Source organism: Semicossyphus pulcher, unplaced genomic scaffold (genome assembly GCF_022749685.1).
Source record: "Semicossyphus pulcher isolate SPU_LCO1_2020_fin unplaced genomic scaffold, fSemPul1.0.p SCAF_2, whole genome shotgun sequence".
NCBI lineage: Eukaryota > Metazoa > Chordata > Actinopteri > Labriformes > Labridae > Semicossyphus > Semicossyphus pulcher.
Window position 1 is genome coordinate 6,566,811 of NW_027211693.1, and position 22,222 is coordinate 6,589,032.

Genomic DNA, 22,222 nt, shown 5'->3' on the forward strand with positions numbered 1-22,222 from the left:
ATGAACAGTGTAGAGAGTGTTGCCCTGTCATTTTCCTGCTGTGCTGTGTTAACAAAGGGAACAAATCACACCCCAGGTAAGAACACAATCCCCTCAAAATCCTTGCCTGTCTTCATATCAGGCAAGCCACCAAAATGCCTTCAACATGTTTTTACATTGAGATAAAAAATAATTCAGCCTGAAACATGGAGAAGACATTTAATGTGATCTTTATTAGCAACAGTAAATGTTGCCTTTAGAAGGAACTGTTCCTTCCTTCCTGTTTTTCTGCTGCTCCACAGCAGAGGAGAAAACTGTTTGTTTCTCAGTGTGTGCGTGTGTGCGTGTGTGCGTGTGTGCGCGTGCGTGTGTGTGTGAAGATGCAAAAAAGAGCATGGTGTCCTGCCGTTTGGTCCTTGAAAATGAACAGCATTAAAAAAAAAAATAGAAAAAGACATGAATCCAGTGAAGGTGGTTGTCTCGGAACCAAGTCCTGCTTTGTTCTCTCATTCAATCATCATCAGACCCTCTTTGCCCGTTTGGCAGCAGCAGCAGCGGCAGCAGCACGTCGCTGGTTCATGGCCTTGGTGGTGACACGGAGCTTACGCAGCCGTAGCTGTCGCAGCCGGAGCTGCAGGTCTTTGGGCAGCTTCCCCCCCTTCGCCAGAATCTCTTTTAGCCTTTGTTTGGGCATCTTGGTGAGGCGGAAGTCGCAGATTGTGGGGTGGAAGTCGTACATGACCTGACAGGTGCGGGAGGAGGGGAGGTAGCCTTCTGCGCTGGCTGTCACACGGTACTCACCGGGGTTCAGCAGACGCCAGTAGTCACCATCAGCAACTTGAAGAGGAGAGACAGTTAGCACGCAGGATTTAATGAAAACAAACAATTTAAAGAAAATACTGTTAAGTTACCTGGCAAGAGGAAAGAACAACGTTTTCTTTATGTTTTCAACCCACAGAGCTGATTGGATATGTGACGATGTAAGTGAGACTGTACCTGATCGAATGTGATGATCAATGTCTTCGACTTTTATGATGGCGTCTGGTATACCGGCCTCTGTATCTTTGTCACGAACCACTCCTTTAATTCCACGGTGAACCTTTAAAAAGAAAAACAAATTAACTTTTTCTACCAGATGTGGCCCCACATTTTCTCAGATGTTTGTAGGGCTACTTTAAAGTCATAGGAAGAAGAAGAGTGATATCGAGAACTAGAAGATGAGGAACTCGAGATGAGAAACCATCATCTTATCAAATGTTCAACCAAAGCAGCCACACCTGCTCCATGTAAACCAGCAGCGACTCTCTGTTGTTCTCCCACTCGATGGGAAGCTCACTGGCGTGTGGAAATTTATCGCAGGACAACTCCACCGTCACCTCGAAACAGTTTGTGTGCAGGTAGCTGAAGTCATTCATACCTGCAGGGAGAAAACAGTTCAGATACTTTTTCTTTAATAAAGTCTCTGCTGCTTTTATGTTAGACTTAAAGTTGTTATCTGTCACTTTATGCACATTCATCTAATTGCACTTTGTAAAGTTATTTCAATTCATTGTTGGTGTCCCGCAGTGAATTATAAGAGGTTGACTAAATTATATATTATTAAACATTTTAGCACTTTCAGTTCCAGGTCAAAAGCTACATGTTTTCAGTACTTCCAGTGAGCTGCCTCTCAAAGTCACTTTCTAGCCTATATGTATTGTTGTTTTGCACATTTATTTAGCAAAGTAACTAGAAATATGTATACACATTCAATAAACAGTTGTAGAGAAATTAAATCGTAGCTTATACATGCAGACTGTAGGTTCATCATTTATATCTAGTAACACATTTTTTAAAAAGACTAAGACAGCTTAAGGCTGCACAGTGGTGCAGTGGTTAGTGCTGTTGCCTCACAGATAGAAGGTCACTGGTTCAAACTCTGATTTGGACAAAGTTGGCCTTTCTGTGTGGAGTTTGTATGTTCTCCCCGTGCATCTCTGGCTTCCTCCCACAGACCAAAGACATAGTTGTTAGGTCAATTGGTGACTCTAAATTGCCAGTAAGTGTGGGAGGCGACCAGTCCAGGGTGTACCCCGCCCTTCGCCCAATGCCAGCTTGGATAGGTCCCAGCCCCCCCGCGACCCTGAACAGGATAAGCGGATTTGGATAATGGATGGATGGACTATGTATATATATATATATAATATCAAACAACAATCCAAAAAAACTTTAACTTAATTCCCAAAAGCGAAACACCAACAAAGCTCTATGCTTTAGGCTTTAGCCAGATCCTTAAAGCCTCTTTTTTCCCACTTAAAGAGAGTGGGACAAAACCAAACTATTAGGCACACAAAACACTGGAGAAACATTTTTAAAAAATAATACGAAAGCAGGATAAAGCCTGGCCCACTTTGGTCAGAAAGGAAGTGGACTATTGATATACACCAATTGGTACATGAGAAAGCCACACTAAAACAGTGGGACTAACAGGGTTAATGAAGAGAATACATTACCTGCAGGACAGACCCAAATCTCACCTCAGCAAAGCAAACTCTACCACACATAAACTTGATGGATTTCAGCTTTAAATCACAGTGGATCAAATCAGGTTTACTTTGAAAAACACACACATTCTTACTTCCTGGTACGGTGTGCCAGTCGGCTCCATTGATGATATTGTTGTATCTGAGGAAGTCCTTGTTGTGGCACGGCCGCCGGTCTGGGTTGGACATCACCTGTTTTTTATAGAAGATGCAGGAACATGTTAAGTACAAAGTGGTGCCATCTGGACCTGAAGATGTCAGAAATGAGGACGGGGAGGAGGAGGAGGATGTACCTGATTGGTGCTGGCGTATGCTGTGGCCAACCAGCGGAAGAAGCTCTCATCAGAAGTGGGCGTGTGCTCGCGAGGAGCCCAGTCCTTGGTCATGTCGAACGGGTAGGTCACCACCAACTCTCCACCGTGGAGGTTTGCACTCAGAACAAACGGGATATTCTGCATCCAGCTGATGACAGCTCTGGTCTCTGGCGCCACCTGAGGATGGAGGCGGAGATGTCGTGAAAACAGACAGAGGATACGCTCGACTCCGTTTTTGATTATTGAACATAATAGTTTTAGTTCTTCCGTTTTGGACATTTATCTCACATTTTCAAAAACAAGTTGAGAACATATGAGAAAATCGAACATGGAGGTAGCACTAAGAATAGAAATCTGATCAAGAAAGAGGCAGGAGACTCCTCGTAGGAAAAGAAGCTTCACTTTAAGAAGCAGGGGCTTATTTTGAAGCGTCCCTAAAACTTACAAAGGCGTCCTCAGAGGTGTACTGCTCAGGGATGGGAAAGTAGTGGTTGATGAGTTTGGACCGGTCCGTCTCCAGCTCGAGGGCGGTCCACATCACGGAGTTGAGGTCAGCAAAATTATGGTTCATGTCGATGCCTTCGTAGCTGTAACGACCCCATGCCCAACCTGCCAACTCTGAGCCCTGAGGATTAATACAGGTGAGATAGAGATCATGTTGCGGTCACTCAAGTATGGAGATCTTTTGACTAACTGCATTTCCAGGCACCTTTTTGTAGGCCAGCTCATATCCGTCAGGGTTCATGGAGGGCAGGAGGTGGATGCGAGTGTCTTTGATGAGGCGGACGATGCGCTGGTTGCCCTCTTTGTACTCATGGCACATGTACTGCATCAGATTGAGCAGAAGCTCTCGGCCCAGCACCTCGTTCCCATGCATCCCCGCAACGTACCGGAACTCTGGTTCTCCTGCAGGGGGCGCCAAAACATAGACACAGAATTGGTTCTGCTGTACTACACTTTGATATGTTAAATTATTTGACGAAATGAGTTCACACAGAGAGAAAAGGTCTAAAATTGTAAACCAAGACCAAGTAAGACTCCAACAGGTGAATCAAATTCCTTTCTAAAAAGGTAGTATATGACTTCATCAAACATTTACCAGATCTTGCTCTTGTATCAGCGTATTGTAACATATTTATTTGTCACTTTAACACAGCAAAAATCCTTCTGTTGAACATAAATAGAAAGGATGAAGAGTTTTCCAAACCTTTAACACTCCTACACAATCTGTGCTTTCAAAATACCTCCTGCACAGATCAACCTATGTCACTGACACTAGTGAAAGCCCAGGATCTGTTTCCTGTTTGTTCTGCATACACTTTCAGGCAGCTCTGAAATCTCACACATCCTCCTCACAACTCTTTATAAGGAGTTTCAGCCCACTTCTGTGTCTTTCTTACATGCTGGTTATGAGGGTTGCCTCATCTTGGTTTGTTTTGCACGTAACAACGAGCTTGTTTGCTTTACCTGTTGTTTTGTCAAACTAGTAAACTTTCATTTTAAAAGTTGAGGCTAAGCATGTAAAAGTGATAGATCACCTCAATTTAGACATTTTAAGATAGAAAACAAGTAACAGTGGTACAGCAAAGACAGAAGGACCAATAGTAGCATAAAAAAAACTTGAGTTGAACAAAACACAGTGCAACAAAGATTCATAAAAGTTACATAACTGTGAAAAGGGGCAGAGGAAAATACTTAATTACTTAGCCATGTTTGTGTGATCCAACTGTGACCACTAAGTGGGCAGAAAATACCAAAAACACATGGAACATTAGATCCGACCAGACAACACTGCGCTCTGGAAAAAAGAGACTTTGAGGTGGACAAAAAAAATCAGGTCACAGACCGAGCAGAGCGGAGGAAAAAACTGATATTGTCCTTTGTACCAATAATGGGAAGCCCCGACCTTTAGCGAAACCAGAGTGGAAGTCCTTACACAGGCTGTTTTGCTAAATGGGACTTAGCGGACTCACGGAAGAAAGAAAAACCTTGCTAATCTTAGTGAAAGACTGTGTTTTAGAGGATATAGGCCTACTGCTTAAACGGTAGTCCAACCAATTGGTAATGTCATGGTAGCTAGGTCCACTTCTTATATTCAATCGATAATTATCACAAGCTTAAATATCTTTAACCCTGTTAGAGGATCTCATTTGCAACAGGATACAAATCTGAAAGACTGATGGGACAGTCATGACCTCCCTCTCCTCCACGCTGCCTTCTCTGCCGTGTGTTTTTGGCGGGAAAACCTCTCTGCTCTGCTGCCATGTGGACCGAGCTGAGGAGGCCAAAGACAACATTTGTTGTCCACCTCAGAGCTACTCTGGTCTGTATCGGTTTACGTTTCATACAGCAAAGGACCCTGTGTGTGTAATGTTGGAGGGTTTGGATACAGTGCCAGCCACTGCAGAAACCCCTCTGACCCCTTAGATAACTGTGCCATCACACACCAGCATCTGTCCCTCATTAGGTTGAATGATTCCTCTCATTGGAGCAGACGTGTGGCAGCAGAACAGCATGTAGAAGGCTGCAGATTCATTTAAAAGCTTCTCCAATGCATAGACTTTTCTACATATACAACTTACTTACCGGATCTTCTCCATTTTAGAGATAAACCACAAAGGATCTTAGATCTTTTTCCTTTTAAACACCTAGTTCACCCAGTTCTCTCACCTAGTTCATGTTTTCCAGGGTTGTCAGAGATCTCCATGACGTAGAGCTTCAGCCCCTTGTAACTCTTGCCGATGCTGTAGATACGTGTGATGTCAGGACACGCCTCATTCACTGACTTCATCAGCTGGGGAATAACAACAAGGATTGAGATTTAGACAGTCTGATCACAATCATGTTGGTCCTTTGGAAAGTACACTGCAAGAGAAAAAGGGCTTGGGATCAAATACCAGCAGGGACTGTTTTTACACATGAAAACAAACCATAAGAAACACCTAAAACAATAATTAAAACATGTGCGCAATAGAATTTACCTTGTCTCTTTCCCTCGTTAAATATTTATGCATTTGTGCAGCTTTTCATAGATAAACATGAGGAATGCATCCTCAAAACAAACATGTCTTAAAACTCATTTAACCGGGGGATGGACGGGTGTTTTTTATGAAACTATTGTGGTGTGTCTCCCAGTCCCCAGATAATCTTGCACTTATGTCTGACCCGTCTAAGTAGTAAATTCTGAATGTATTTCCACATGAGGAATGTGGATCTGTGTTTGTTTCTGTGGGCTGTTTTCTGACCATCAGATGCAGGACGGCGTCTCCAAACAGACCGCTGGTAGTGGCAGCACAGCGAGGACGCTGCCATGAAGGAGTGAAACCTCCCATAATATTTGTTTTTGGGTCAGACTGAGACCAGACCACACACACTGTGGGTGTGAGGCCAAAATATGCTCTACTGGTCGAGTTAAATCTCAGTGAGCAGATCAAGAGTATCTACTTCAAAACCATTGTTGTGATCTTTCCATATACTCAGATGCTCCTACCTTCCTCATCTCCTTGTAGTTGTGGTGTCTGAAATCCAGTTTGTCTCTAGACTCTGCCGGCTCTGTCTGCCACGGGTAGATATTATTTGGATCTATGGAGGGGGAAACGTGTGTGTTATAGTGAGTCAAACAAACGTTAAATATACAATATAAATCGTAATGAGCAGTTGGCTTCCTCTACCTGGGACAGTGCAGCCCAACACCTCGGCTCTCAGGCAGATAGCACCCTGCGTGCCGTTCTCGTACCAGGACTGTGGGTTGATCCGGATGTAACGCGCCACTGTGGACATGTTGAAGAGGGCGAGGACGGGCGTCTCTGCGTCCTGGTTTCCTTCGAATATCTGCAGCACGAGGAGACACGGTGAAATTTAAGGAATCGATATACAGCCAGATGTCATCCATCGCTCTGCCTTGTATTTCCTGTCCATCCTCAAAATAATGCGCCATATAAAATACATGGCTCTTGAATTCTAGAAGTGAGGCTCATAACTAGGCTTAACATTTTCTTCTATATCATTTCAATTGCTTTGCAGCTTCCATTTGGGCCTTTCTATCACCTTATATTGCTTTCTAGGATGTCCCGTTTAGATGTACTCGTGGTTTGTACTAAATACGACATATGAAAAGATCTGTTTCTTTTTCTTTTGGATCTTCTTCTCTGGAGGATTAAAACAAGTCTGGTGTCCTATTGAAAAACAAATCTTTGCATGATTGACATTTCATGGTCAGCTCTGGCTATGGCACACACGCCTGTGAGACCACATGGATAAACAAACCTAACCAAGGCTGAAATGTTTCCAAAACCTGATTTTGGCATCCTGAATAACCAGAAAAAGAAGTTTCATTAGTTTAACCAAATCATACCGCCATGATGCCAGAGTTATGGAGTTAGCAGAACAATAGGATGTATTAGTACCATCTATTTTTTCCTGAGAAAAGCATTTATTTGTTCACTGTTAGATTGTTCAAATATTGTTAAAGTGATAATTCATTTAATCAAATATCTGTTAAGTCACTATCTGTCGCCGAATGAGGTAACACAATGGTGATTGAGCCGACATTACCACCTTAAAGAAGAAACCAAATTTTGCACTACACTGCCATTTTCTTTACGTCCTTTAATAAACACCGATGACCAAACTTTCCCTTGTTGGAATGGTGGTCACAGCCTGTGGGTAAATTAAACTGCTATGACTCTCTCTTTCCAATTTTCTTACATAAGCTGACACTAAAAGCGCCATGTGAAGCCTTAATACATGTATATTGCTCCTTTAATAAACTTAAATGCTTGGTAATGCTAAATTGTGAATGAATTGTAAAGTAATCAAAACAATGAGACCTTCCCTGTCTATCTTGATTGACTCTTAAACCATGTAGACTAAACACACTCCCAAGGAAAGTGAGGGAAAGTTACATCACAAGTTGTTTAACCACTGGCTGTTACCGCCATTATAACACTTGTGCGGCAGATGATGGAGCTTGTGATTTGGATGTCGAGGGTTTGAATACCAGAGCAGCTTGGAGAGAGAAATGCGTAAGTGGGGGAAATGTACGAAGTAGGAGAGGGATAAAAGTCTGCTTGAATGTTGGAAAAATAAGATCCACACGCTCACTTACAGCCTCTTCGGTCCCGTTCATACACGGCTTCCACACCAGCGAGTCGTTACTGAACTGCACCTTGTAGGTGTGCACCAGGTCCCAACTGTGTGTGAACAAGACACATTGACTCTGACATACAAATCATATCACATGTGATGCACAGAACAGCCTTGCAGCGGATCTCAAGGCCTGGTGTGTATGTGTCTTTATATACTTTTTCTACAATCTATACTTTGACCTTCTGTACTGACCTCCAGATGGAGCTGCGTCCCTGCAGGATGACACCAGTGAAGCGAGTGAGTCTCAGAGCGTCAACCTGCAGCCACTGCTTCTCGTCTCTCTGCTGAGCACACCAGGCTCCATCGTAGATATCCCCATCCTCTATCCCCGACTGCAACACACATGCACACACAGATATTGTTGCTCTGGATAGTGTGCAACAGACTGTTTTCTGGGTTTTCTGTGAGTCCGTGTTGCTACCTGGATGTTGAGTCTTCCTCGGTGGGGGCCCAGGCCTCGGCGCTTAAAGGACGACGCTTTCAGCTGAGTGTCTTTGACCTTCAGTGACTCCAGACCAAGTGGTGGACATTCTGACACAGGGATCGAGTCACCATATAGATATTATTATGCAAGCTTTCTCACAGGTACATTGCACATTTGAACACAATTCATCTCGTTAGAACGAGAGATCAAAAGATAAACTGTTAAAAGTACAAGTGAAATCAAAAGAGAGGAAAGGTGAGAGAAAGGTATGTCTTTAATGTATATAATGCACATGAATTATGTGTCATTAACTGAGATTTCTCACATTTCATCAATGTGACAAATGACAGATGAGAGATTAAAGAAAAGAGTTGAATAAATGAGCGCGGCAGCAGCAGTGAACAGAGAAAGCACGACTCTGTTGTAGAGGGTGAAATGTCTTTAAACCTGTCCAGCGTCCTCAGACAGACTCTCATTGTGTGGAGGGTTCAGCCAGGTTCAGACTGCGTCTTCCTGCCAGAAGCTTAACTGGCTGCTAGAAAGTCTCAGGTTGAGGTATAGGAGCAGAAATTAAATGCTGAATGTATGTGGCATTTCCTTTAAAAACCCATTTCCCCCCTTTGCCTTGTAGTCCAGCTGGATCTCTGCCGTCTCACAGTATTACTCAGCTCTGTGAGGTAGTCTTTGTAACGCCTGTTGTCGATGTGACCGGTGGACTCCTGCCAAACCACAAACTACTGAAGCCGGGCCAGAGAGAATTGGCAATCAGACAAGGATGCCCAGAAGAGAAAACATTTGATTTTTTGTACTATAAGGAAGCCCCCAACCCAGCTGATTATCTGGGTAAATAAACTTCAATGGGAGACGAAACAAATGAAAGTGCCTGATGGTTCCAGGGCAAAACATTAAAGTACTTGGTGGTTCAAAGATGATTATTTTGGGAGCAGGATTCAGTGTCTTGATTATCCTTTGCCTGAAACTCAGGACCTTTCCTCTAAATAAAGTGTTTTAAGCTACAAAGAGCAGGACCCATACTCCAACCTAAAGATATAAGGTATATCTAATCAACCCTGTCCCTCCTGTCTATCTCAGTTTTTACATCCGCTCCTCTTATCATATCCTTTTGCTTTCTTCCTCTGTTTAAAGGAACCACAAGAGGAAGATGGAGCTCCATGAGGGTTCATCAAAGAAACACTCCCCCCACCCAGAGTCCCATCAGTTCCTCGACATGACTCAGACCTAGCTTCATGATCCCTACTCGTGATTTATTTGTGTATTAAGTATAATAAATAATATTGTGGATGTATTATAAAAAATGGCTTGAAATTGGTGGCCTGCTAATGCATAGAATTACCCTTAATTGAAAATGATACAACAGTTAGTTCCAAGCAAGTAATCTGTTTAAACAAGAGGCATTTCATAAGTGCTGAACAACATCACTGAGAGTGCAGGAGAATGTTTGGGTTGCTTGGCAACAAAAGTCCAGTTTCAGTTAAGATGTGGAGCTAGCTGAGTTGGGGGAGCAAAAAATAATCTGTTGTTGATTAAAACTGTTTACGACTATTTGCCGTTTGTGTAACTGTTGTATAAAAGCACTTCGTACCTACGACCGAATCACAGCAGTGCCGTTATTCAGTACAACACTCCCTCTCGTGTGATATTGCTTAAATACAGTATCACAATAAGGGTTAGGACTTCTTAAATTGCCACATGCTGCCAACTTCACCAAAAACTAATAAATTGATCCACGGCAAACTTTCCACTATTTATATTTTAAAACAGAGCAGTAAAATCTCTTGCTGAAGTTCCTTCTAGATGTTTCAACCTGAAGCATCTTAACATTAAGTCCAAGTAGCTACAGTTCAACAGTTTAACACATGGCTACCTGGCAGGACGCATTAGTTAATTTGGAAACTTTAATGAAATGTTTTAATGTCCTTTTTTATGACAAAACCAAGAGGCGGTTTTGTGATGTGATAAATAGACAGAACTGTGGACAACAAATCTCTGCACACACATAAAGTTCCTCTCAATCAGGAGGCTGCAGTATAGTAACTTTATACTTTCTGAAATATCACTCCAAGTTAATGTAACTCGTGCATTGACTGACAGGCTTGTGTGGTTTTTAGAAAAGCATCAGCTCATTTGTGATGTAAGAAGTTGCTTAGCAAGCATTTATTTCTAACATCCACAGGCTAATCTCTGCTTCAACTTTCCCCTCTGCATACACACATTATACTGTATATACACACACTTCCTCAGTGGGCTCGTTTCCCTCTCGAGCACACATAAATATGCATGCATATGCAAGACTTTGTAGAACATGAGATATGTGCATAAACACATTTTCAGGGGCTTATACACAGAGCATCTGGTGGACCAGTAGAGCTCTCTGGAGACTGAAACAGAGACGTGAGAACCAAACAGACTTAAAGAACACACAAGTACCAAACATCCATACCATGATGTGTGTGTCCAGTGTTTGTATAAAGTAATCGTGTGGACGATCATTTTTCCTCAGGTCAGGACTTCGTGTTAGGTTGAATGTTACAATAAAAGTCCTTTCAAGTTCAAGTTTGTGGTTTGTTTGTATGATAGAAACGTACAGAGTTAGATTCGCTGGAGAGAAGTGATACAAAGAAAAGACAAAGGCAGACAAACAGGAAATCAAATAAAGGCCTAAAGCAAATTCTGAGGACTCTCAGACTAGAGTACAGGAAACATTAACATGTCTACAGATGCCAGAGAATAAATATATGGGGGGTATTTGTGGCCTGCAAGCTCTCTGATCACTGCTGTTCATCTGTGTGGATCAGCAGTAAAAAAGAGCACCAAACTTTGTGAAAAATATTTGACTTTGGCTTGGAGAACTACTGACGAACCTCTTGAAGAAATGAATAAAATCTTTGGTTTGAAACCAAATTTTAAAACCTATTGTGTGTTTGGCATGGATGTTCTTGTCCTTAGAAATAAAGTATGTGTTACAAAATAACGCCAACTTTAAGGTCTTATTACTTGTTATTTTCTGAAGTCAAGATGTTGCACATTTAGGTCATGTGATGGCACACAAGCCAGTTTTGTTTACTAAGGAAAACGGCATAATGCGAGTGAAAGAGTCGAGATTATTTTGTCACATATGCATCGCACTGCATACGGCACTGGCAGTCAATTTGCAAAAGTAATGTTCAGAAATAAAACTTTAAAAAATACATTCTAAAGATGCAATAAATAAACATTAATTTCTTTGAAGATAGAAAGATGTGTTTTTTGTTGGTTCAGAGTGAGGTGAATCTTCTGTATTAGTCATTGAAGACAGCAGTTAGGCTCATGATTTGATGAAGCAGATTGTATTAGTTTCTGTATAGTACACACGTCTAGGTATACAGTATGTGTTGGATCAATCATCATGTGACCCAGGTGAATCAGATCTGGGTCTGTACTTGGTGTTAAATTTGCAAATAGTTTTAGTTTGATGCTTTCAAAGGTGGTTTTGCATCAGCTGACAATTCACTGTGTCCCAGTGGGATTAAAACTCTATAATAAAGTATGGAGTGTAAAAAAGTTAACTGAGACCATTTGAATTGTCCTGACAGAGTAACCCCAAAGCGAGAGAAAGCACCTACAACTATTTGCCAAAGATGTGAGACCTCTGTCTGATTGACATACTGTATACATCAGGGCTAATCCCCATACATACGTGGGACGGCCTCTTTGGATTGTGACCGGCTCACACTTTGTTTGACCTGAGGTTTGGCTTTCTTAACCACCTTTGGCTTTTGGGTGATGAGTTTTGGTTTCTTCGGGACCTTTTTGGGCTCCTTTGATACCTTAACGCTCCTGGTGGACCTCCTTTCTAGAAAAATGCAAACCATTTCATTCACCTGGTGAAACAGACTCAGTGAATCCGGCATGAATGTTGTACATGAACTATTTTGCAAACATATTTACATTAAAAAGAAACATTTACATTTTAGAAAGTATCCTCATTTTCTTCTTCTTTTTGAGACTTGGATGAGAAGATGGATACCACTCTCATATCTGTCTGTTAAAGTTGAACCAAAAGCCATTAGCCGATTAGCTTAGCTTAACACAAAAGACTGGAAGCAGGGAGAAACAACTAGCCCGGCTCTGTCCCATAGACTGTTTATATAACAGCCTACTACAACCTTAAATTCTGATTAAGGAAAGAAGTCACTATGCCCTGCCAAGAAATACACCAAGTAATAATATTGTGTTTACACTTATTGCATGGATTATTACATATATAAATACATAACTGAACATTATGTGTGCAAGTTTGAACTGAACCAGGCTAGCAGTTTCCCCATGTTTCAAGCCCTTTGCTAAGCTACGCTAACTGACAGCTGCATATTCATCTTGACTTTTAACATGTTTAAAGGTATTGCTTAAAGGAGCAATTTGCCCTAGGAAAAAGCCACTGTCAGTCAAAGCTGGTGTTCTCTGTAATCGATAGAAGCAATAATATTTGAAATTGGCGCCATAGCTGTGGAGAAAGTTCAACAAACAGCTCGTGGTTTCACCCATTCTACATTCCTACAACACCCAGCGTGCATTGCGCCCCTCCCATCTAAAAGGAACAGCCCAGCGAGAGATGTTGGAATTAAATACAACTGTTTTCGCTGGCTCAGAGCGGTACAGATTCCACAATATGTCAAAAAATCTTCAGGTCTGCAGTCTACATTTCAAACCTGACGATTTTGAACGAGACATGATCGGAGGCGGGCGTCCTAGATTGAGAAAGTGTGGTTTAGCGAGCTCCCAGGCCTCTGCCCAATGACTCGTTTTACGTAGTCTGGTGGAGGTTTTCCAGGGCCCATTGGAGAAGCGGATAGCCTCCTCCAAAGGCACAGAGCGGAATTGCATTTCTTTCTATCATAATGGCATTAGCTCCCTATAATAGCATGATAGGACTAGGGTTGAAAATCTGCAAACTGGCCCTTTAATTTTGCACCAACATAGGATACCAAGTACACAGCAAGCAGCACAAAGCTGAGCCTGAACTTGTGTAGCTGCTGCTAAGCTGCAGGTTTTGGCTTCAGAAGAATCTATTTACATGAAATAAACTTGACTGCAGTCTCAGCCAAAGCAAGTGCACAGTTGAATATATGCCTGAATGAGATTAGTTTAGGGAGTGTGAGAAGTCGTGTTTTTTTTTTTTTGGTCTCAGGCATCACATCTGGTTTCCATCAGTAAAAAACACAGCTTAAATGTCTCACTGCACACTGCGTTGCATGTGGAACATCCTCCCCCAACCCTCGGACACTGACTCTCTGACCGCAGATATGCAGAGACCCGCAGAGCTCTCTGAAAGTCTGTGAGGCTTTCAACGGACCCTGAACGAGTCTTTGACTGGTTGTTTTTTTTAAGTCCTAAGGCATTATCATTAACTCCTAATAAAGGACATGGACCTTTGACATTTGACCTTTGACATACTTGGGTTTGGTCTCTGAGACCAGTTTTGATTTGATTTATTGTCTCTAGCACATTTACTCCTCAAATTATAGTTGTGGTTACTTTGTTCTCAGGGGAGGTTATGTTTGTTTGTTTGAGTAACTTGATCAGCATGCGTGTTTGTGTTTATGGGAAAAGTAATGAGACGTGTAAAACCAGTGGACAATTAGTCATATTGGAAAGAAACGTTTTGATAGATTAGCATGGTTTTACTCCCCAGATAAGAAATAAAAATAAAAATAAATAATTGTATAAGGCTATAATATAATCACCACATTAAAAAAAACTAAAAAGGCCTTAAAATAATACAGTAAGTTAAAAAGATTATTTTAATCAGACACACTGCACATTCCCACAGTAATACTATGCTTCCATAAAGGACAAAACAAACAGCATTAAAATTCCATAATCTAAAACAATATCCTCTCACCTAATTCCAAAGGACCTTCGTCTTCTTCATCTGTGTCTTTCTTCGGCACTGCTTTCGCCGCTGTTTTAGCAGCATCTTTAGTCACATGTTCAGTAGTTGTGGCTGTTTTGGGAGGTTTAGTTGTTGACTTACTATAACTGATTGTGAATCCTGTGGTGGGAACCTCAGTGGAGTTGGTTTTCCCTGCAGAAAAAAGGCTCTGAGTTGTATTAAAAGCTGCTTCAGAATCCACAGTAGTTGTGTTATAATCAGGTCTGCCTGAGATGAGGATAAATGATCCTAAAAGCAGAATGAAGTGCAGAACTCCTGCCATAGTAACGTTTCCCTGCAAGAAACCCTCAAACTAAACACTCATTCAACCTCCCTGACCTGCTGCTGTGCAACACTGTCAAGTCACCCATTACCGTGCAAAACAACTTCCGGGCACCGATTTACAAAATAAAAGCTGTGTCGCTTTAGAGTATGAAGAAAGTGAGTGTCTAATGGATAAAACGTAGAGCTGAAAACTGAGCTGCACAACCAAAATTGATAATATTGAAGTGGTTTTTAAACAAAGAACCAAAGAAATAAAATGTATATTTCTTCATAAATATTAAATAGTTATGTTTCAGATGGATCATGAGAAAATAATCTGTACATTATCCAATAAATATGATCATCCGTTGTCGTTGTCTCAGTGAACACACATAAAGCCATGTATATTCATACAAGGTCACAGTTTGTTGCTCTAAAATAAAAGCTTTCAATGTAAGCGGGATATGGCGAGGTGAAGAGTTCACCGACGATAGGGTTACATGACTTAAGATTTAACTACAATTTTATAATTGTTATTGATCAATGTAAAGAGAATGTATGTACTGATTGATAGTTTCATAGGGAACCCACTTGTCAAGCCACTTGAGGGTTTTGGGGGTTTCCCCTGCATGTCTCCTTTTCCTAAAATGTAGACTATCGTTTTTTATATATGCTAAATAAATAAATTAAATCAAACTGCCTTATGTAGAGCAATTAGTCATTAAGTCATTTTCTGTGTAACAAATAGCTTTTAGGACAGATTTCCTCCCATCCCCAATTATTGAAATTAACATTAAATTTATCACATTGATCACATAGCTGACATTTTCATGGCTTTGAATGAAAAAATGTTCAGTAATTTAAAAACAAACATTGAGTTCCAACAGATGCCACTTTCAAACTATACATACCGGTATATCGAGTAATAGTTAATAAATCATGCTTTTATTTTGAAGGTGAGATGTAAACTGGCATTATACTTGCTTGCTGACTTTATTGTCCTCTCTGCAGAGTTGCTATACTAACAAGCATCCGAGCAGAGTTTGTTCAGGGATCAAACTCAGTCAACTCTCCCTCTTGCTGTTGCACAGAGGCAGCATGCATGGCTGGAACTTTAATCACAGAGATTTTTAAAGATGTGTGGTGATAGTTGTAAAGTGAATTCTGGTGTTCTTCTTTGTTGTAACCTTGCTGTTTGGTTGTTAATATTCACTTCTGTAACACCACAGGTAAATGCATTTTAAAGATGCTCATTTCACATCACTGTTCTGGTTAAACAGCTTTAATGGAAACGGACGAGACATATTACATGGGATATTTGTACATCTATCAAATGCATGTATGAAAATTGGGGGAAATGCAAGACAATAGTTTTGTTAATAAATTGCATCCATTATTTGGTTCACTGTGATAAAACGTCATCATTTTAGTGAATAAAGATATATATAAAAGAATTTTGAAGTGATGCCATTCAATATTTGTTGAAACAGGAGAAATTTAAAAAACAAATCATACTATTTAACCAGGTCTTCTTGAAAAAAACTAAACAAAAAGGCAAATAAAAAAATATATTTACAAAAGAGAGGACATTTCCAACAAAAACAGTCTAATACCTACACTCCTCACCCTGACAATCTGAAAGCTCCCCTCCTTCTCTCTCTGAGGCGTCAGAAAGAGAAGTTCATGAACGTCTGCAGAGCTGAAGTGTTGAACAGCAGAACCTATTTTTTACTGCAACAAAAATCACCATCAGGATTAAAATAAATTACATTTTTCTCGAAGTCTGGACAAATTCTTCTTCCCGAAATCTTCCCTAAATGCCACCATCACTTTCAACAACATGTCAACAAACAGGATTAAAATGTTTTGTAAGATGCACACTAAATCCTTTTACTGTTGGATGATCTGAGAACAGTGTCTCAGACTTACACAGTACGTTCAGTTAAATAAGGTTCTACTGTGCAAACACTTCACTGCCTATATTCAGGTAGAAAGAAAAAGTCACATTCAGTGTAAAACTTGTCGTGTTCATATTGCGTTCACAGTGACCTGAAACCCAATGATTTCTTATCTGCTGTAAACAACAGAAGCTAAACGAAATGTTCACAGGTTTGTCCAGAGTGAGGAGAGAAGATGCTGTGTGAGAATTTCAGTCTCAGAGTCAACACGTTAAGGCTTCCAGAGCTTCAGAAGGCCATCCTCACTGTAGGTGCCGATGAGGTTCTGGTGGGGGTGGTGGGCGATGCCGATCACATCCTTCTCGTGGATCTGGAGGGAAGAAGAGATCCATATTACTTAACACTCGAAAGAAGCAACCTTGTGAGCTCAGATTTTTCTCTTTGGTGGCACCTATGGCCCAATTACGCAGTAATTGTAGGTGTGTTTTTGGACCTGTAAGTACTAGGGGCATATACAGGGTTTAATACTCTGAATTGTGAGTACACTAGTGCATTATACTGTATTTACAGTGTGCAAAGAGTAGATGCAAAAAGTTAACTTCAGATCTTGGTCTTCCTCTAGAAACTTGCAAAATGGAGCAAAGATCATATAAGGTTAGGTTCCTTTGTCTGTTTGTTTATTGAGTCTTTTGATCAGTGACAGAAAGGAGCACTTTCATGTTTTTAGATCAAAATTTTAGTTAGAACTTTCTGTAGCAGAAGCAGAGGAGGGAATGTGCTGTGATGTTTCTGCACTCTTTGATCTGTGCTCCTCCGTGGTGTAACGTACCGTCAGCGTTCTCTCCAGCTTGCCGGTGACTGTGCTGAAGCAGTAGAGCACAAAGTCTTCTCCCACGCAGTAGATCCACTCGCCACGAGGCGACAGAGTGCAGCACACAAAGTCACCACCTTCCCTCTTACCGGAGCTGAAACTCCTCACGATCTGTTCGGAGGATTCAAACGCAAACAAAGCATGTAGGTAAGAGATGTAAGACCAAAGTTCTCTGTTGGACTGTTCAGTGTAGTTCTGAGTGAACTGACCTGCCCCTGCATGTTCATGATGACCACAGTGTTGGAGCGGTTACACACGACAAAGTGCTCCGGGTTCTTTGGCAGCAGGATGACGTTGTTCACTGTGATGTCTGTGCCGGCTGACGTGCCCAGAGGCTTGTAGGTGTTGGAGCACTCTGTGGTCTTCATGTTCCACACCTGAAGCAAGATGAGACACAATGAAAAGAGACATAGGTCAGACACACATGGCTTAGATACACAGCATATGTGCAAGCAAAAGATATCATGACATACAGATTATCTACTGTAAGCTGCAAACTAGAGAACATGTTATGGGGAGACGTCTTGTTTTTGCAGCTTCTTGTCTCACCTTGACTGTACCGTCTGAGGAAGCGCTGATGATGTGGTGCCCGTCTGGAGTGAAGGTGGCTTCGTTCACAAATGAGGAGTGACCGCGGAACTCCTTCAGAGTTTTACCCGACTTCAATCCATGGATTCTTAAATAAAAAGAGAGAAATTATAGTCATGTTTTATCCTAGAAAGAAAAAAAGTTAAACAATTATTGTTGGATCTTTCTGGAAGAATAAAGGGTGGTTGAGCATGTAAGAGTTTACCTGATTGTTTGGTCAAAGGAGGCACTGAGGAGCTGGCTGCTGTCTTTACAGAAACTGACGCATGTAACACCTTTACTGTGGGCGCGTTCAAACCTCCTCAGACACTGACCACTCTGGATCTTCCACACCTACACACAAATACACACACAATTACATGCATGTTATTTTGCTTTGTTGTGAGCACCAGGACACCCACCCCAAAAGAAATACAGAAGATTATATGTTCCAGAAATACACAAGGCTGTAGGAAGAAATCTAAAATTATTTACCAAATAAATTGTAATGCATCATTACGGATTTTTTTGTATCTTTAGCTTTAAATGTAACAAAGGCTGTGAGAGAAAGGAGAGAAATAGAAGTTACATTTCTTGTCTACCTTGATCTTTCCATCCTGAGCTCCGGTGGCCAACATCTCTGTGTCTCGACTGAAGCACATACACAACACGGCATCATCCATCATCATGAAGTTATCCTGAGCCTGATACTTCAGATCCTGTAGGACACAATGTAGACATGTATTTCTACAAGTCAGCAGAAGCCATTTTTAAAACTTAAGTGTAACTGCAGTGTTATATTCTACCAGACAGTAAATGAGGTTTGGTTCTTTTTCTGGACAAGCTACCTTTCTGATTTTGCCGGTGGTGAAGTTCCAGACCTCGATGAAGCCGTCCACGGAGCCGGTGACCAAATACTGACCATCAGGAGAGAACCGGGAACACTCCACATGAGATTTCTGTCCAAACTGTGCAGGGAAGGAAAATAAGATGCATCAGTTCACTTACTTTTCTGTCATCAAGTTTACTATAACTCTTGAAAGTATAAACAGTAGAGCAACCCATTTAATTTGTATCCTATGATAAATACTCTGGGACAGTATCTGTACCTTGATGTGTCTGCTGAGCTGGGTGGGGAAGCGCTCCTCCTCCACATCTTTAACAGCAGCTTTACCCCTGAACAAATCGATGGTCATACCAGGAGGCAGGAGACCCTGATGCTGCTGCCACTTTAGAGACTGATTGACGAGAACGTAGATAAAGAAGACAAAATCGCTCATTAGTTTTTTTTTGCAGAGATTAACTTACTGTAAAATGACGCTCATTACTCCTGCAGGTTTGCATATTTCTTACCTGTCCCAGCAGAGCCATGAGACGAGAGGGGGGCACCACGCTGACTTCCCCTGCCAGGGCCTGAGCGATGGCCGCCCGTCGCTTCTCTTTACTGCTGCCATCTGGATACGCCTGGACAGCAAGAAACAGACACATCAGAAACTTCCCACAACTGGAATATTTCAGCTGTTCTTTTTATGCAACAATGCAAACAAAATGGATTGTATTACATTGCATTTCTCTCTATGGTTTTTGTGAAGATAGAGAATCCTATTTAACTGTATGTAGAGAAAGTTAGGCTTATTTAAGCCTTTTATCCCTCTTCACTGAAGCAAAGTTTAATTTCTCTTGAAGAAGCCGTTGGGTTTGAGCTACTTTAATGGCCCCCTGCTTCAAAAATCTGGCGTTTCCTGTTGCATGAACAAAGTGTTCACCACAGCTTACAGTTAATGAAGCCCTCTGGCCATGGAAATTGTTCCTAATTTGTTTTCAGTAACATAAAACAGAGGGGAAAAGAGATATACAAAATAATGGGCTCATTATGCTCTAAATTCACAACACTATAATCCTCTAACATGTAGGTACAAAACATATATCTCTTAGGTATTAAGAGGCCAAAAGCAAAATGACTGTACACAACAACTGATCATAAAACTGTTTCAAGGATGGTTGAATGTAGAACAAAGACAGCATCTTGGCACGTCTGGCTAGAACTCACCTCTCTGGGATCAAAGTAAGAACGAGCCAGCAGGTTCTCCAGGTGGATGTATCTCTCTGGCTGGGTCTGTTTCAGCATGATCATGGGGTCGGTCTGCCTGAGGAGTGAACGGGCCGCACCCAACTCTCTCAACTCGATCAGCTCTAAGACCACCTGGATGGGAAACGACAGATGATTCAGAAGACATAACAGTGACAACAATGCTCAAAAATATTCAACAATCAAATGCCCTGTGAATTCAGTTCATGTCAGAATTGGCAATAAAAAGAGGAAATAAAGCAATGCTATGCTACCTCAAACTTCATATGGATGCACTGGAAATGCAATATTGAAAATTCATCAGAACCTCACCTGTTCATAGAGGTCTATAAGAGTCTTATCAGGCAGCTTGAGGGACTGGATGGCTTGCAAGACAGTATCCCAGTGACCACTGTTTATGTCTGCCACAAAGCTCTCTATACTGTCCACAGTATTCAGCGACACTGTGGTCTCCTCTTGCAGGGTGGTCAGAGTCCGGTGCAGATTATTCTCCTTCAAGTACTGCATGATCAGACGGATCACGCTGTGGAAAACAGAAAAGATCCTCGTCAATTACAATGTTACCTTGTTGTGACATTTCAGCAGTTCAATACTAGTTGATGTTAGGTTGTTATGTAAGTTGATAACTACAACATAACACACTACAACCTATTACTGAGGTAACTTACAGAAACAAATACTGCATACAACATGAGGCACATGTAGTATAACAGCAAGTTGAGTGGCTTAATATGAATATTTTAACCTCATCGGTCAGAGCAGAATCTGCGGCATCTGGCAGTTCAACGGTTACATTAACTAATGTCTACGCTAACCTATTTGAACTCCCTTATATTTATCCCTTCTTTTTCAATCCTTAGAGAAGCACTGATAGTAACTTCATAAATAAGAAAGTTAAACTTCAGACTGAAATTGACACCACTTCGCTAAATAACTCAAAAACATGCATGAAATGACCATAAGTTAGCTGGGTAGCTTAGCTCAGTGCGCTAACGCTAGTGGAGTGCAGCAAAGGATGAGGTAGGCCTCACTAACAGAAATACAGTAATTAAATGCGTTATTAGCCTGTACTCTATCCCACAAATGACCCGACTTTGAGGGTAAGTAACTGGACTACTTACTCTGCGGATTCAACTTCCAGAGACATGATTATTTATCCAAAAACAGTAGCCACAAATGAGACTCTTGAGTCTGCAGCAAAGACAAGTAACACGCAGCAGGACGGACGCAAACACGGAAGTAGTGGGAGGAGTTTGGGGTTTTCAAAATAAAAGTACTGAGGTGGTAGATAATCGCTTCAGAAGTGTTAATTTTGGGGAAAAAGAAACAATATGAACAAGAAAATATGTATTACAATTTTACCATATACAGAAATATCATATTACTGCACCAGCTTACCAAGCCGACTTCTTATTGTTTTTAAAGTATTGACTTTGTTTACGAACTGTACGAACTGTCTGTACTGCTTATGTACGTTCTGTACATAAGCTGGATAATTGTGCAATGATTCAAATGTGCAATACACTGACATAAATACTGCCTGTTCATTTGTAAATTACTCTTATGTATATTACTTTTTTGCATTCTAGCTTTTATTTTGAATGTAACTTTTTTTCTGGCACTTATATTTAATTCTGCCTTTCATATTTAAATCACCAAAGATCCACTTCTTAGCATTTAATATTTATCTTTATTTCTTATCTATTGCTGCCCATATTTGAAATTTTTCTTACTTCTATATTATGCCATACATTTCTTCATGCTTCTCTCCGTGACTGAGCAACTGTAATGCCCTAATTTTCCCCCGGGGAAAAATATAGTACATAGCACTTAAGGCATCTATAGGTGCATTATACAGCTGTGTTTTTCACTTGAAGTAGCTTAAATTTCATTTAATGTTCATTCATTCGTTCCTCCACAATAGTCAACCTTAATGAATTGCCGCCAAATGGTAGATAAGACTTAATATACACCTGAGAACTATTCTTAAAATGGAGTTACAGGACAAATGAATGTCATCGGAAAGCCTCAAATAAACATCAGCAAAATTACTTTTCTGCTATAATCAAAATAAATCAGGATAACTTTGTTGTCCATACTTGTCCCATTGGACCAGTATTCTTCCTACATAAGAAGTCAATGCATAGATAGGTTTGTGTCCCCTGGGATTAAATCAATAAGAATAATATCTAATGTTATTGTTATGAGCTTTAG

The 22,222-nt window shown here is 41.0% G+C and overlaps 2 protein-coding genes across 2 annotated transcripts; both read right to left on the bottom strand.

The window, feature by feature from the left end:
• Positions 1-234: 234 nt before the first annotated feature.
• LOC138598089 (probable carboxypeptidase X1) lies at positions 235-14,602 on the bottom strand. Its single transcript, XM_069669778.1, has 15 exons — positions 14,290-14,602; positions 12,085-12,240; positions 8,385-8,494; positions 8,156-8,295; positions 7,923-8,007; positions 6,487-6,646; positions 6,306-6,397; positions 5,486-5,609; positions 3,525-3,721; positions 3,261-3,440; positions 2,795-2,992; positions 2,597-2,693; positions 1,257-1,396; positions 976-1,078; positions 235-816 (listed from the first exon to the last, which is right to left on the bottom strand). Exons 1-15 carry the CDS (start codon positions 14,600-14,602, stop codon positions 500-502), a joined length of 2,412 nt encoding a protein of 803 aa, XP_069525879.1. The 3' UTR covers positions 235-499.
• A 1,247-nt stretch (positions 14,603-15,849) lies between these two features.
• On the bottom strand, positions 15,850-21,216 carry smu1a (SMU1 DNA replication regulator and spliceosomal factor a). Its single transcript, XM_069669835.1, has 12 exons — positions 21,130-21,216; positions 20,321-20,531; positions 19,970-20,122; positions 19,273-19,383; positions 19,029-19,157; positions 18,768-18,887; positions 18,522-18,638; positions 18,146-18,273; positions 17,902-18,028; positions 17,562-17,729; positions 17,311-17,463; positions 15,850-16,851 (listed from the first exon to the last, which is right to left on the bottom strand). Exons 1-12 carry the CDS (start codon positions 21,153-21,155, stop codon positions 16,753-16,755), a joined length of 1,542 nt encoding a protein of 513 aa, XP_069525936.1. The 5' UTR covers positions 21,156-21,216; the 3' UTR covers positions 15,850-16,752.
• Between the last annotated feature and the right edge of the window lie 1,006 nt (positions 21,217-22,222).